Genomic DNA, 17,230 nt, shown 5'->3' on the forward strand with positions numbered 1-17,230 from the left:
TTATTAAATATTTTTAATGTGATATGTACAATTTAAAATTGAAGAGAGAGAAAATAATATATATATTTATATATAAACAAAAAATCATAACTCTTCTCTAATTAATTAATTAATTAATTTTAAGTTTGATTTATGTATATGATTGGATTAATTGGTTATAATTATCAACATTTATTAATTAATTGATGATTGATAGAGGAGGGAATTTGGTGAGGGAATAACTTGACATCACCTTCATTGGTTGGAAAATGTAAAAGTGAGAGAAAAAAGAGAAATTATTTGATTTTTTCAACTAATAATATTATGCCAAGTCATTCCCTCACCAAATTCACTCGTCTAATCATTTCTCTAATTAATTATATGAGTACCAGTTGGTTTAGAGTTATAAAAATATTTGGAATTTTGATTGTGGTTGTTATAGCTATGGTAAAAAAAAAACTATTCACACAATTTTATGCAAATTTAAATCCGCCCTTATGCACACATTACTAATCCACAAAACATTTATATACAAATTTTAAAATCTTTCGCTTTAAATAAGATTTTTAAAATTGAGAATTTATGTAAAATTGTTGATCGATCGTAAACTCGCAAAATCTAGAGTTATATGAAATTATAAAAATTAAACTTATTATTATTTATAATTTATATATATTAAGACATGTACTGAAATTTTTAATAGATTGAGTCTGCCTCTATAATCTCTTTATATATAATATATATATATATAGATATTTTTATATATTACTCAACTATCATATTTTTACAAATTAAATATTTATCTTTAATTATTATAAGTATTTAGATAAGTTTTAAATACTAACCAGTATTTTTTTTTTTTTAAATCAAGTACATTAATAAATTTTTAATAAAACCAATCATTAAGAAACTTTATGAGCATGTGACTAAAAAAAATATTAAATCGAACCGAAATTGTAAGGTATCGAAATTTTTGGGTTAAATCTATCCTTCATTAAACTGGTTAAATGGTTAAAAATATATTAAATATGTATTAAATATGTCAAAACATATATAATGTTAAATAGATTAAATATAGATATTAAAAGTTAAACAGAAATCATGTTAATGGGTCAACTATGTTAATTTTAAAATTTATTAAAACAAATAAATATATATTAAAATGGTCAAAAATATATCAAAAGCATAAATTAAATATGTTACAAATACAATCATCTTAATAATATGAACAAGTAAATAAAATAAATTAATTTGTTTAAAAATAAAATTTAATTTAAGTACCACATACCCATATTATTGTATTGAAATATAATTCAAAGTACAATAAATAAATAAATAAACAAAAATGTTTGAAGTAAAGTGAATATGAAAATCTGGTAAAAAAACAATTTAGAATAGATTCATAACCTCTCATAAATTAGATATGCAAGAAAAAACATTCAAGTTGATCATATCTTCAAATTTTATGATTTAAATAAACTAAAAAACATGCTTTTTTAAGACATTTTTGAGTACAAATTGTACCACACAAAACACACATAATACTAACAAGAATTAGTTGCCTGAAACCGTCACTGTTTTCGTTACCAAAATTACAAAGACAACAAACAGCAATGTAGGACATGGAGTATATTGTCTTAAGCTAGTTTTATAACATTATTTTAAACAGAACTAAGTTTTTTCGCAAATAGTACTATATAATAACAGATTATTCCTTACATTTCACAACTACAAAAATGTCACCACCTTCATTTCCTTTCCTCCCCGCTAAGAATAAAGTACATTATTATTAACAACAAAAATTAACTCAATTAATTAAATAAAAACATTACCGATCCTACAAAATCATCCATTGCCAGTTGTTTCCGTCTTTTCCCAGTTGGCGGGCTGTCATCTGTGGTTTGCCTAGCTGATGAGGCCCGTTTTGATGGAGTTATATTCTAAATCAAACAACAAACCACCAATTTTAGCTATTATTAACACATTTTACATGATATATATAAAAATATGTATAGATATAAATATATATACCTTGGCTGATAGCTTTTTTTCTCTCTTCTAGCTTGTCTCTCTATTCATCGAATTCTTGATTCTCCCTTTCCACCAATCGAACTAGGGTATCACATCTTCTTGCAAGTTCTTGAGTTGTTCTAGACTTTATGAACCAATCAAAACGGAACAATGGCGACATTCTAAACGCTGCCTTCAGCTCATCCCAGTTTCCATATCCTTGCTTATGAATCATGCATATCTATTCACCACATACATAAATATTAGACTGAGATGGACACACACAAAACACATAGTATATATATATATATATATATATATATATATATATATTATATATATATATATATATTATTATTATTACCATAAAACGGTCACATTCTTCATTGTATAGCTTCCCTTTGTTCTGACCATACTGGATCTTCAACTCCAGCCATGGATTCTTGTACCGTTCCATCTTCTTCACTACAGCTTTCGTTATCTCATCCCTACGTGAAATCCTAGCCTCCCCTCTTTCTATGTTCTTTATGATCCTGTCATAATCTATATACATACATACACACAAAACCCATCTAGTCAATCATCCTCTTTTGTTACAAAGAAGTGGATTATTTGGGTTAAATGATTAAAATATAAAATATTGTATGTTTGGACAAACCGGTCAACTCCTTGTATCTCTGTTTAAACACTTGTGAATATCTTTGGACTTCCACCTCAGTTTTCCCCTCCATCTCATAAAATATACTTTTCACGTCATCACGCCCAAACTTTTCACAGGCTCGGATGAATGTGTTGAAGTCTTTCCTGCTCCACTCCGAAAACCCCTAAAAAATTAATCAAGACAGCTTCAGAGAAAAAGCAGATCATATAAAATAATGCATCCAACTATATATGGAGTCAATTTTACCTCTAGTAATAACCGCGCTTTCTCCTCTTGCTCTTCAGCAGTCAAAGGTTCGCCTACTTCTGGTAATAGCAATTAGAATACTAACTAGAGTTATGTTTTGCTGAGAAAGAAATAGATAATCATCAAGAAGAAGATAAACTTCATACCTTCTGATTCATCAACATCTATAGTGTCTTTTTAACAGACTCTTCTGATGCATTTGCTGTCAAGGGCGTAAAAAAAAGAATAAGAGCGACAGCTAAAAATATAAAGGTCAAATATGTCATTTTACCATAAGATAGCGAACCTCCTTCTCATACAGGTCGTTTAATCTTTTGGTATTAAAAATTGAAAGTCATGTCTGTGAAACAAGAAAGGATGCTAATTAATTGGCTGATGACCCACCAAACAACAGAGGATAATAACAAGAATTTGCAATCTTCTTACAGCTGAGGCATGCGGGGAATTCGAGGTTCTTTTGGCTTGGAAGGGCCACTTTGGCGCATTGTCTGCTTGAAGTACTCCGACTCTGAGTAAACTGGTAAGATAAGTATGATTGCATCAACAAACAGGGAGGAAAATAGATTAAACTAGTGGAGCAAGATATCCTAAAATGAACAACTATTACTTGCGCTTTCTCTCTCTTTTTGGTGGTTCCATCCAGTTCTCACTCACAATTTTCTTGAAATCCAACTTGTTGTCATCCTTTACCAGAATCAAAGGGAGAAAAGATCAGAAAATAAATAAAATATGGGACATAAATAAATAAAACATATATAATTATCTACCTTCTCATCATCAAAATCGTACAAATCAGCAGCTGTACAAAACCACGTGAGTAATTAGTTACGCTGCAGAGAACAATAAGATGCTCCACAGTACAAAGATCTAGAACAAGTGTTAATAAGAACATAACGTACTGTCATCCATTTTAAATTTGATGGCATCTTCTGTAAATTTCTTCATTTTAGCATCAAGCTCGGCTGTTGCTTCTTCTCCTTTAGCAATTATCCGATCTATATCCTCATCAGTGATTGTACTATCCTTGGAACTGAAAACCATTTCAGCCCCAAATCTCACCATTTGCAGAAGCTCATCTTTATTTACAGCTGTATTTTGTGGGAGAGAAAGTGTGTCAGATGGTGCAACAATATTATAAGCTGTTTTGGTATCAAAAAACTTAATGATGAGCATTATCTGGAAAATTCTAGATTAGTTATGATTGCCAAAAATCACAATGATCTAGAAAAAATCTCTATACCAAATGAGGCAAAAAGAATACACTGAATAATGATCTAGAAAATAATTTGTATACCAAATGAAGTTAACAAATTCACTGAATAACTAGATCAGCATCCAAATAAATAATCTCATCATGATAAATAGAAATAATAATAATGAGAGATTGCAAAATACTAGTTTCCAAATAAATATGAAACAGGTGGGACAAAATCCATACTTTTCTGCTCAGCTAAGCGCCCTTGCTGAATCACCAGAGCATCAAGAGCAAGTTTCTTGTAAGCCCTCTCTATAACCTTCTCTTCAATTGTATACTGGTGAATGAAATAGATTAAGTACGAATACTTCCTTAATATTCAGTATATCATAAATGCATACTATAATACCTCCGTACAGAAACGGAACACTTGCACTTCTTTCTTTTGCCCAATCCTGTGAGCACGATCCTGAGCCTGCAAATCCACTTGTGGATTCCTGCATGCATGCCAAGAGTTCAATGAGATAAACATGATGATTTCTGAAACAACAAAATGGAAATTATGTGACAAAAAATATCTCACCAGTCACTGTCATAAAGTATGACAACATCAGCAGTAGCGAGATTGATTCCGAGACCTCCAGCTCTAGTTGATAGTAAGAGACAAATTCTCACTTCCTGGCTTATTGAAGGCTTCAATAGAAGCATCACGATCATCTCCACCAGTATTACCATCTATTCGACAGTATAGGTATCCACGAAACATCAAATAGTCTTCCAGAATATCCAGCAGTCTTGTCATCTAAACCCAAAAGTAGGAGTCAGTCTACAGAACATCAAAACTAAATAAAGAACAAAATTAGGAACTGTCTAATTGGTAATTACATGCTGAAGAATCCTATTGGCAAAATGACAACCCACTGAACCCAGTAACCGGCAACAAAGCCAACAATAATTCAATACCATCTGAGGCCTTGTGTAACAACTAATAATATTGATAACAGAAATTAGGGTTTACAATAATCAGAAAGGGGGATGGGATACATAGAGAAGGGGATGAGAGGCGTAGAGTTTTCCCTATTCCTCGTATATGTCGCTAACCCTAGATAGCATTCCATAATATATAGTTATAATAACCTAAGGACATAATCTTCTACATGCTAGTCCATGGGTCTTATGGTGTATCAGTAACACTCTATTTACACGTGACACCTTGTTTGATCTAGGGCTATTTGAATAACCAAGTGGTTATTTTAAAATAATCTTGTTCGATGTAGGTTATTGAAAATCAAAGTTCTTTGGATAAAAAGGCATTAGAGGCATAAATATATTATGAAAAAATATTTTTTGAAAAGTAGAGTATTTTGGTTGATGGTTTGAATGATGTGATTGATGAGTAGACGGACGATTGGATACTGGGTTATTTTAATTAATCTCAAATAACCCTCATCAAACAAGGCCCAAGTGTGCTACAAAAGCGCAATCAAAAGAAGGAAGAGGTAAAATAGAACCTGTGAAAATATCAAGACTCTTGAATCACGCTCTTTAAGCTTTGGAAGCAACTTATCCAGAAGAACCATTTTACCTGAAAATATATCAATAATATAAAATCAGTATAGAGACACATTGTGAAATTGTGAAGAAGACCTGGAAATTAGAAACCTACCGGCACTTGTAATAAGATGATACCCCTGTTGAGTATGGGGGACCAGGTTCAGCACCTTGGAAAAGATAAGGATGATTGCAAACATTTACGGAGCTGCATTGCTATGTTCAAAAGACGTTTGCGCTCACCACCCGCGTTAACTACCTCAAGATCTTTCTGCAAAAGAGCTTTATAGTACTGCTTCTGCATCTGAGACATTCCAACCTTCAGTATTGTTTCTTTCTTTGGAGGAAGACCTTTCTCAACATCTGATTTTAGTCTCCGAAGAAGGAATGGACGCAGGACCTTGTGATTGACGCAAAAGAAAATGAAATCAACAAATAATCAATTGAAATAAACAGAAAAATCCAATAATCAAAACTGACCTTGTGAAGTTGCTGAACAACTTCCTGCTGATCATTTTCAGCGGAAATTTGGAACCATTCGTCAAAAGTCTCAGCTGAACTGAATATCTCTGGTAGAAGAAAGTTCAGGAGAGACCAGAGTTCATGAAGATTATTCTGCAATTGACATCAATATCCAGAACATTGTTATGATTCTAGAAGAATACACCTCACATAGTTGCTAATTTATTTGCCCATTAGGGAATAATAATAAATATTTGAGGATATGAATATGTACCTGGAGTGGTGTGCCCGTGATAAGAAGGCGGTAATTAGTCTTGTAAAGTCTCATTGTCTTTGAAAGAAGCGAATTCTCATTCTTGATTCTATGAGCTTCGTCAATAATAATATAACGCCAGCTGAATTGTCGTAAAGCTGTTTTCTCCTTGATTGCCATTTCAAAACTGGTGACACACACATCAAACTTGCCAGCAACAAGAAGATTTTCTCTAATATTTTTCTATTATAATAAAAAAAGGAAGAACAATCAGTTATACTTGGTCACCACTTTATAAGCAATATAGTAATAAAGACCCAAATGGAAAGACAAAACTTACTCTCGCTTCAGGATTACCCAAGAACTTTATGGCTCGCAGAATAGGGCAAAAGCGTTTTATTTCATTCATCCAGTTTCCAAGGGTAGACTTAGGAGCAACTACCATATGTGGGCCAGTTATTCCTCTGAACTCATGCAAGTATCCAATCAAGGAAATGGTTTGCAATGTTTTGCCAAGACCCTGAATAGATCACAGAAGAAGAAAATAAAATACGCGAAAGTGTGTGAAAAAGGAAATTCGGCAACACAAGGTCATCAATTTACAGTATTTAATGCACAAACCATTTCATCGGCAAGAATTCCATTAATGCCATTCTCATATAGACGGATAAGCCAATTTAGCCCTGCAAGCTGGTAATCCCTCATCTTCCCATTAATGCCTGATGAATAAGTAACATAGTTATGATAAAAGATGGGCATTTAATGAAAGTTCTTACAATAACATTTCACTAGATGGTGCTTCGATGCAGACATGGTTTAACTAACATTTGAGATAATGACAAACAAAAGGGTGTGTTTAACTTTTAAAGGTATGAACTAACACATTCACATCCTTGATTGCTCACACCATATGCTAACATAGATAAAATTGTGTTCAGGAGTGTGCACAGAAGAAAGGAGGAAAGGGAATCTCACATGAAGGTTGGGTTACCAGCCTCGTGTTTCCTGTCCCCAAAAGGCCATCTTCCTCCTCCTTCAGATATTCCTCATCTTCTTCCTCTTCAGTTATCTTTGATGCATGGCGCCCTCTGAGTGTATATACATGTATAGAATATAATTAGAAAAATGTAACTGGGGAAGGGGCTTCAAAACAGAGGTGTATTGTTAGTTCTACATAGCTAAACCCAATGAAAGCTACTTCTACGGTGCATTCGGGTTGCAAGATGTAGACAAACAATAAAAGCCTCCAAGTCCAGAAAGAAACATTCCAGACCTAGAAAATTAATGAGCCTTTATGCAACTGTTTAGACTAATTTGGACTTTAGAAAGCCATTAGCAATACTAAACTTGGTGGACCCGTTAGGATCAATTGTGGCCACAGATACACCATAGTGCTGTTTGAAACTCTTGTACCAACTGGTTTAACTACAATTTTGGAATTTTTTTTGAGGTGCTTACAGAAAATGTAGATCATGAAAATAAGCACAATTGGGTCATACAGCTAACTGTAGAATCCACTTTTCTGTTAGAAATATAGAACTGGAGAATCCAAAAACAAAGTGGATGCAAAACCACATAGAAAACCAAACTGTAGAAACTTACAAGTTCAACCAGACAACTAGTACGGACAGATGCAAACTCACATAGAAACCCACCTCAAATATATTATCAAATTAGGTGATATAAGTGGTAATAAAAAGCATTTATATACCTTCCTTTAGACTTTTTCTTAGATTCTGATTGATTGCCTTTTGCAAAATGCGCAAAAAGCTCAGTCTGCTGCAGAAGGTACTTCAGACGTCCTTTTCCTTTGTTATTCTGCAAGTATAAAGTTAAAGTAAGCTGAGATATTACAGAAAAATGAAACAGCACTATCCGAGGTTAATGAGGATGTGCTCTTAGCATTAACCATGTCAGCCTCAATAGCAGCATTTTGATCATCAAGTATTTGTTGGATCTTGTGCTTCTTTAGCTTCTCCAGTTCTCTTAACCTGGCCTTTTCCCTCTTTGTAACTTCAATATGATTATCGTCGTCCTGTCAGTCGAAACCAAAACTAGTTAGTTACAGAGGTAAACGAACCATTACAAATGTTTAAAGTTGGACAACCTATCCCATAATTAATAATTAAAAGAAAATAGTATAACTAAAATTGTATACAAATTTCCTCTTTCACACATAAACTCTTAATAAAGGACATTTTTATCCAAACCAATGAGGATGCAAGGATGGTATTTTGAAGGGCCCTTAGAAAGCCTAACATTTCAATTGTTATATATATATAGATTCCCAACGGGCAATATTTTCTTTTTAATTTTCTAGGACTACAGGATAAGAATGTTCTAATTCTCGTTTTTGTGAGAAGTGGGTGAGACATATTTAACACTACACGACACCAATGCTTTAACTCCTGTTTCCATGATTAGTTGGTGAGACATGTGTTACATAGAAGGGCTCCATCAAGGCAGTTGGCCTAATTATATATTGTTAGTCTTTATGTTTATCCTTTACTGGTACTATTATTATCCTTTGGCTATTGGATAAGCTTTAGTATTAATTCAAGTTATAGTAGGAATAGAACTTCCATATTATAATTATGCAATTAAATGATACTTATGTTATTTTCTCATCTTGAATTCTCTTAAGTTTCTGATTCCCATTTTTGGTCAAATCAAACCCTAAGGGGCTATTACAACGTGACTCGATCCGATCACATCAACAAGATGAAGGTCAACAAAGCTTATAAGGCAGGATGGAAACCTATATGGTAAATATTTGACAACAGAATCTGTAGTAACTAGTCTTATAATTGAGCTCCTAAACATATAACGCTTGTTTGGGAGGGGTTTATTTGGGTTATCCAAGTATAGAAAACCCTTTAAAAGCAAATGACCCCTGTGGTTTTACAGCAAACAAGGTTTTACAAATAATCCAAAATAAAACAAACAAAAACCCTAAATAATCCCAAACCCCTAACCTTAAAACAACCTCATAGATCAAGTTGTCAATGAATTGTTATAAACCCAAAAAGCTCAAATATCCTAAGATAGTATATAAAAGCCTTCATAATAACCCTAGTAATATTTCACATATTCTACGAGATCTAAACAACCACTCAAACTGTGACAAGTCCATGAAAGAAAACAAGCTACTTAAGTTGAAATAACGTACTGGATGTAAATGGAATACAATTGGAAAACAAAATATTCTTTTCTCATAGTTTAGGTAGAAGCAGCTACAGTTTCTCAATCTGGTTGATGAGAGTTATCAGATATGAGATTACATGCAAAAAAATTCCAGAAGAAAGAGCAAAATCCGGATTATAAGCAAGCAAAAGGCTTCAACTAGTTTCACAGTGCTCAAATTCCACCCAACCAGCTTTGCATATGAACAGCTAGGAGGGATCCATAACATGTACATCCATAGCCAATGTTACAAATGACAAACCCTAGAATATCACAACTAGATATGAGCAGTGAAATACGCTATCGAAGAACTGAATCAAGAAAAATAAACCATAGCTACACCACCAAAGTTCCATAACTCAAAGCAGATCTGATTATACGACAGAAGTAGTTAAACAAATTGTATACTAAACCTACCTCTTCGTTATCTTCTTCCTCTTGGTCATCTCCAGCGTCCTCCCCCTCCGCTTCCGACTTATCTTCATCGTCTGAACCAGCCGCCCGCCCGACAGCCTCAAGCTCATCCTCATCTTCCTCGTCGTTGATCGGCTCATTGGACTGATCCTCCTCTTCCGAAGAATTAGAGCTGTTGGAGAGATTATCGTCAGATGAATCTCTCCCTCTGGTTGGTCTCGCCATTGATCGTAAGGAATTAGGGTATCTCGCAGCAGCAGCGGCGAAGGAAATGTATGAAGTAAGATATGAGAGTAAAGGGTATTGAATTATACGAGAAAAAGGAAAGAACCGACCGAACAGGTCCGAAACACAATGCGAGAACTTAGGTGTTTGGGCTCTTTATAATGAAAGCTGAAATGTGGGCGTATTCTTTTTCCCGCCACGTGAGATTAGTACACGTTTTTTCTCCAGATAAGCAAAATGGATCACGTTTTTAAGAAAGTTATATTAATTGTTACCTGTCAGAGGTTCAACCATATTAAACGGCATGATTTTGATGAAGCTTCTAAATGTTAAATCTTGATCAACCCTAGTTTGAAATTAACTTCAATTATCCAATAAAACAAATAACACTATAAAAAAAACCGACAAATTAACTTCCAATTTGATGCATTTATAGGAATGAGTTCAAATGATCGTGGATATAATTTTATCTTATCTCAAACGAAAGACAAAATAATCGTCTTGAATTGTCACGACAAATATAAATATAGAAAGTGTTAGACGTCTAAGTAGGTCGAAAGAAAAAAATGGACGTGCATGCATGGTGAATACTATCGACATTAGTGTTATTTTACGTAGATTATATGATTTTCTTCGTAAATTCTTGACATGTAATTCTTGGCATGTTTACTTAATATATATCAACGATTATAATTGATTTAATGAATATTTCTTTTAAAAGCAATATTTTACGGACTTGTTTTGGTAAAAATATAATAACTTCAAAAACAATGAAAGTGTGTCATTCTGAATTTTTAGATAGATTGTGAAGCAGAAATAGAAGTTGAATGAGCCATCAAAACTTGGAATTGAGAGCAGACACGGGTGAGTAGATCAATTTGGAGCCCTTTAAGGGAATTTTATATTAATGTTCGACTCTATAGAAGTCGATTAAATGAACGTGTTGGATAGAAAACCCGGCTTGAGATTCAAACTTTGTAGATTTAAGAGATACCAATGTGTTGCCGTATGATTTGTAGTTGTAGGTGTCATAGATGTTGGAGACACAAGTTTAAAGGAGTCTGAAACTACCATTGACGAGTTAAGAATATTATGAGACATAGTGGTGATCATGGATATAGAGTTTTAGGGAGATTTCGTCCCATAATAAAGTTTTACTTTTGGTAGGACATAAGCAATTGTCATCGTCTGAACAAGACGTTATGCGTTGACAATACATAATTAATTTTCATGTATGACATTGCTACAATTTATTTGCTAAGATGATTTAATATAATTTTTGTTAGAAAAATTTTGAGAGTCAAATAATCCATAAAGATCTATTCTTTGGATGTAGCTTTATTTACAGTGGAATTCTTACGAATGAAAAAAATTATATTATGGTTAGTCGTTGTCGTATGTGTCACGAGGAGGTTTAATCGACAACTCATTTATTTTTGCATTGTGGAAGGGTGACTAATATTTGAATATTTTTGTGAAGTATTACTAGGATTCATTAGGTGATGCCCAAGTATTTGGTAGTTGCTTGTAAGCTTGGATTGATATGGTACATATTTGAGTTGTTATCCCAATTATTTTTTAGTGTACTATATAGTTAAAGAGAAATCGTCGAACTTTTAATGATCGTAGTCGTCTGATGTGTATCATTCATAATGTTATTATTATGATGATTTTTAAGATTTGTTCCGGAAAGCAAGTAGAGTCGGTCGGGGAGTTAATCATTCTTCTCGATGACCTACGATCTCGATAACCTATTATAAGGTTTTTTTTTTTCATTTCATGTTTTATTGATGTGCTTAAACGATTTTTATCATTTTTAATATAACTGACCATTTAAAAAAAAGTGATGGTAGTTAACATGGGAAAAACTTGTTTGGTGAATGTCGCATGTCGAGAACTGATTATACAACAAGTAGAAATATCAAAGCAACAATATCCTTTGTGAGATTAGATAATTTGTATCCATGGAAGAATTTATGTAAAAATATATATTACCTATATATATCCAAATCTTTTCAAAATTGTAATAGACTATAGTCTAATTAGTTTTTAAGATAATATTTTGTTTTGTGTTTATTCTCTCCAATTGCATTTTATGGGCCGAAGTAGCCTATAAACAGTATAAATGTCTAGCTAGAGGTGTTAATTGAAGATTTATAATGATTGTGAGAAGGAGTTGATGGAGTCTAAATGCTTATTGAAGACAATTATTCATTTGCATTACAGTTTTATTATGGATCATCAATGACTTTCCGATCTATGATAACTTTAGTAGATGTATTACACATAGTTATTATGCATGTCCATTATATAGAGAAGGTACTAATGCAAAACACTTGAAAAATGTCAGAAAGCACTTGGTATGTCAATGGATGCTAAATCTAGTTCTAAAGCCTATTGGGACTCAATCATCACTAAGATAGAAAATCACTAAGATAGAAAGTAAATTATCCATTTGGAAAATAAAAATGATCTTGAAAGGGGGTCGTTTAGTTTTCATCAAGAATGCATTGGCCTATATGCTCACCTATATGGTATCTTTATTCGTTCTTTCCAAAAGTGTGACGGTGAAAATTGAGAGAGTTATGTATAAATTCCTTTGGGGATTTTCTAATTCCTCCTTCGGTCATTTGATTAGTTGAGATAAGGTCAAACGATACAAGGATCGGGGTTTGATATTCATGACCTTGTTTCCTTTAATAAAACATTTTTCTCAAGATGGTGTAAGAAATTTGTATCTAAACTAGATAGTCTTTGGGCATTGTTGATAAGATCAAATATGACCAGGACTTGGTTTGAATGATTTACCAAAAAGTTTAATTGCTCTGTGGTATGTAGCATTTAGAGTGAAATATATTTTTGATGGAAAAGTTATCGCGAGCAATCCAAAATCATTGTGAGGGACAGGGTCTCGATTAGCTTCTAGGATGATATTTGGTGCAAGGTTAAGTGTTTCGTCATGATTTTTTTTAGTTCACCTCCATTTCCATTTGCAATATTGCTACTATTAAGGATATGTCTGATCCTTAGACTAACGATTTTGAAAATCGCAAAATCGCATCAGATATAGAAGAGATTGAATACTATAAAGAGTTCATCTCACACTAGGGTTTTGATCATGGTGAGTCGTAAAGAAGCTAAACCGACCATACATGATGTTAGGCGGTGGAGAAATATGTATTGTTTTAACGTGGAACATTGTTATAACTTGTATGCGAAGTTGTATCCATACGATTACTATTGAGATAAGTTGTGGGAATTCAAGATTCCTTGTAAGATCTATATAAGCACTAAAAATCTATACACTAATTTATAAAATTAAAATAATTATTTTGATTTATTTTTGAATAAATAAAATCAAAATAATTAACTCTAATGTCAAAACTCAATTAAAACAATTAATTAGACTAATTTTTGTGATAATTAAAGCCTAATTAATTAAGAAAAATTTCCAAAATAAAAAATAAAATTATTTAGGATAAATGTTGCACTCATTTTATCTTAAAAAATAATTTTAGAAAAAAAATTAAGGGATTAAAATAAATAATTTAGAATGAAATGAGTTACTCATTTCACCCCAAAATTATTTATTTAACCCTAAAAATATAAAAATATAAAAACTGGTAAAATATTTGCCATATTTATTTTAATATTTTGTATATTTAAAAGATCAAACTTAAAACCAAAGGGGTGAAAGAAAAATTAATTTCAAACAAACCCTTAAGCTTTAAATAAAAAAATTAAAAATGTGATATTGTGTGGCCGAAATTATGAAAATAGGCTACAGCAAGAACTAGGACTCTCAGATGGGCGCTAGAATCTCATCCATCGTCCTAGACGCGCCCACGTAGCCCGCTACTACGAAAGGAACGCGCGTCCGCGCCGCACCTGACCTACTAACGCCCGTTAGCCAGACCGCTAATGGAACGCCCAAACACAATGGTGCCTTGATGGATCGCTGACGGAACGCCAAACGCGTGCCAAATGACGTCGTTTTGACCAAGCAATGTCGGGAGGATAAGGATGAAATCCAATCCTTTGATTCTTCGAATTTGGAACTTCCTCCACAATCAACCAAAACAGATGATTAAAAAGGTGAAATAATCACCCTACTTCGGTGATCATTTCTCCTACAAAAATAGGGATGAATCATCTATATTCCGGCCAAGTTGATGAAGAACAACCAAAATATAATAAATGGCCTTTGAATGATTCAATCCACTTGAAGCCCACAACCGACCTTGGACAACTATAAATAGCCCCCTAAATTAATCCGAAGCCAAGAGATCAACTCTCTAGCTTCAAATCAAATATTTATATAAATCCTCCATTAAAGCTTCAAACTTCTGAAAATTTTAAATTTTTGTTTAAGGCCTTAAATCTTAGACCCGAGCATCCCAAAAATTTCCTGAGGATCTAGGAGTGTTCTTCAATATTTGGTAAGATTACAATCACCCTCTAATTCATATTTACAGTTTAAATTTGAAATTTTTATATTTCAAATTGCATAAGCTTGTATGCTTGTTGTTTATGGTGTTTTATGATTGGAAATCAATCCTAAGATCATTTATAAACTTTATGGATAGGTTAAAGACAATCAATCAACCTTAAACAGAAAAATTTAAAATTAAATTTGAAAAATAAAAATAAACGTATTTGTTGTTCTTGGGCTATTTCTCTTGAATCACGTCACATAAAGCATCCCAACAAGATTGTAATCATGTTGATCAACTATTTGGATCATGTTTGATCCATCCCGATCATATTTGATTAAAATGAAAAATTTCAAAATAAAAAAATCGAGTTCTTGATTTGGTCAAAACGAATAGCGAGTGTTCTTATTTTGGTACCAATAAAGTATATGAGATATAAGGAAGCTATTGGATAACTCCTTTCTCTTCAAAACAGTTTTAAAACCAAAAATCAATTTTTGATCACAAACTGTTTTGATTGGTTTGATCATCATCCAAGTTAATTGATACATTGAGATGATGATCAACATGTTTTTAGGAGCTTTTTGAAGCTACCCAAACCCTTGGATCAAAGAATCAAAGCTTAAATAAAAAATACAAAACCTACATTTTTGTGTTCTTGAGGACTAAGAGATCTAGACCTAGGACCGAGAGGTCCGACCAAGGATCATTAGTTCAGACCGAGACCTAGGACCGATAGGTCCGACCGAGAAATTCGATAGGATCAACAGTCTGACCGATATTTTTGAGCTAGGACCGAGAGGTCCGACCGAGGATTTTACATCCAAGATAGAGAGGTCTAACCTAGGACTGAGAGGTCCAAACATAGGATTGAGGAATCTTGACCCCGACCGAGAACTCCCCAACCTAGGACGGAGAGGTCCAAACTCAGGAACCGAGGAATCTTGACCCTGAACGAGAATTTCCCAACCTAGGACCGAAACTTAAGACCGATGAATCTTGACCCCAACCAATAATTCCTGAACCTAGGATCAATGAGATTAGTCTATGGCTAACCTAAGACTAGTGGGTTTATACACTCAACCGATGATCTTAGCCTAGGACCGAGAGTCCTTAACACATTGACCGAGGGACTTCGGCACCCTAACCGAAGGTCCCAAGCCCAAATAGAGGTTTTTTAGACCCCGACCGATAAAAACAGACCCAAGGCTTAGGACTATGGTCTTAAGGCCTATTTGGTTCCACTTTTTAAAACTCAAAATTATTTTTGTAATTTTAGAACCCTAAATATTTTCTAAAAATCCCAAAAAATTAGAAAATATTTTCAAAATAATTTTGGCATGTTTCTACAAAAAATATTTTGACTAAGACTTGTTTGACGTTTATTTTTAAACCCTAACACCCTTAAAATGACTGATATTCTTTAGAAATATTCTTCCTTAGTTATCATCAACAACATGTACCAATATTTAAATATTGTTGTTTCAATATTTTAAATAACGCTAAAACCTATAAACAAGACTATGATCGGAAGAATAATCAGTAAAAATAAAACATTATACAACTAATTTTCAAAAGTCAACTTTATAAGTAGAGACCGTTTTTAAAACAAGTACAGAGGATGGAGCGTAAAAACCCTTTTCCCAAGTATCACCAAACTACAAACTAAAAGAAACTCTAGCAAATATGTTTGTACACGTATGTCATTTTTAATGATTTTCAAAAATCAATTAGCGACTCTATTTCATAACAAATAATCTTTTAAATTAATCATGTTTAATTAATTTAAACTTACAGATTTCTAAAAATCAAATTGTGATTTGATTATCGTAAATCTTTTGATTATTTAAAATTGAACCCGAAATTTGAAAAGCTATCAGGAATCATTAAAAATCTTTTAAAAATAATGTTTTATTTTAAAAGAAAATTCCTGACGCGTAAACCGATGTTACAATTCTCAAACTTCGAGCTTTTCATAGAAACCTAAACAAAGGGTTTTCTGGGGTTATAATCTCATTTTTGTTGAAGTGTTATTCATAATGAGATTTTGACGGACGACATATGTATGAAAAAAAATGTTGTATTATGACTAGTTATTATCAGATATGTCTTATAAAGATTGAATCAACATTTCACATTCTTCACATTATCGCGGAGTAAAGGTATTTGGAGTCTTTAAAATTCAGTGGGTGATGCTTAAGTTTCTCGGAGTTTTTGGGAAGTTTGAATCGAGTCAACATATATGACATGTCTAAATTATTGGATTACTATTTTTTGGTAAACTATTTGGTTTGAAAGAAATTGACGTACTCATAAGATTATGTTTCTTTTTCAAAGATATTTGTTGCAAAGTTATAGATGTAGGAAAGTTAGATAAATTGTAATATGACTTGTTGTCACACTTTGCTTATTGAATTAGTATTTTCTCCTTTTTTTCGATGTCATTCTTTACTTAACCTTCCATCTTATTCGAGAAGTCAGATTATGTTGACTAGTTCATTTCAGATAAATGTATCCATTCGAAAGATGCATGAAGGTGTTTTAAGAGTTATATTCATCGTCAAAACATCCTGAATGTTGCATTGTTCAGATATATTCAGCCGAAAAACAAGTTGAGT

At 32.8% G+C, this 17,230-nt stretch overlaps 1 protein-coding gene across 1 annotated transcript; it reads right to left on the reverse strand.

The window, feature by feature from the left end:
- Positions 1 to 1,455: 1,455 nt before the first annotated feature.
- Positions 1,456 to 10,296, reverse strand: LOC124933479 (ISWI chromatin-remodeling complex ATPase CHR11-like). Its single transcript, XM_047473886.1, is given in 30 exon segments — positions 1,456 to 1,919; positions 2,011 to 2,052; positions 2,054 to 2,230; positions 2,354 to 2,532; positions 2,648 to 2,813; positions 2,897 to 2,955; positions 3,043 to 3,073; positions 3,075 to 3,098; positions 3,168 to 3,223; positions 3,226 to 3,236; positions 3,323 to 3,412; positions 3,504 to 3,580; positions 3,664 to 3,695; positions 3,796 to 3,984; positions 4,335 to 4,428; positions 4,501 to 4,588; positions 4,675 to 4,755; positions 4,757 to 4,893; positions 5,603 to 5,676; positions 5,758 to 5,782; positions 5,784 to 5,837; positions 5,839 to 6,042; positions 6,123 to 6,257; positions 6,379 to 6,600; positions 6,698 to 6,877; positions 6,979 to 7,076; positions 7,333 to 7,445; positions 8,069 to 8,175; positions 8,267 to 8,392; positions 9,958 to 10,296. Coding segments are annotated over 30 exon segments (3,222 nt in total). The 5' UTR covers positions 10,180 to 10,296; the 3' UTR covers positions 1,456 to 1,790.
- Positions 10,297 to 17,230: the final 6,934 nt, after the last annotated feature.

The sequence above is a fragment of the Impatiens glandulifera genome, chromosome 4 (assembly GCF_907164915.1).
Source record: "Impatiens glandulifera chromosome 4, dImpGla2.1, whole genome shotgun sequence".
Taxonomy (NCBI): domain Eukaryota; kingdom Viridiplantae; phylum Streptophyta; class Magnoliopsida; order Ericales; family Balsaminaceae; genus Impatiens; species Impatiens glandulifera.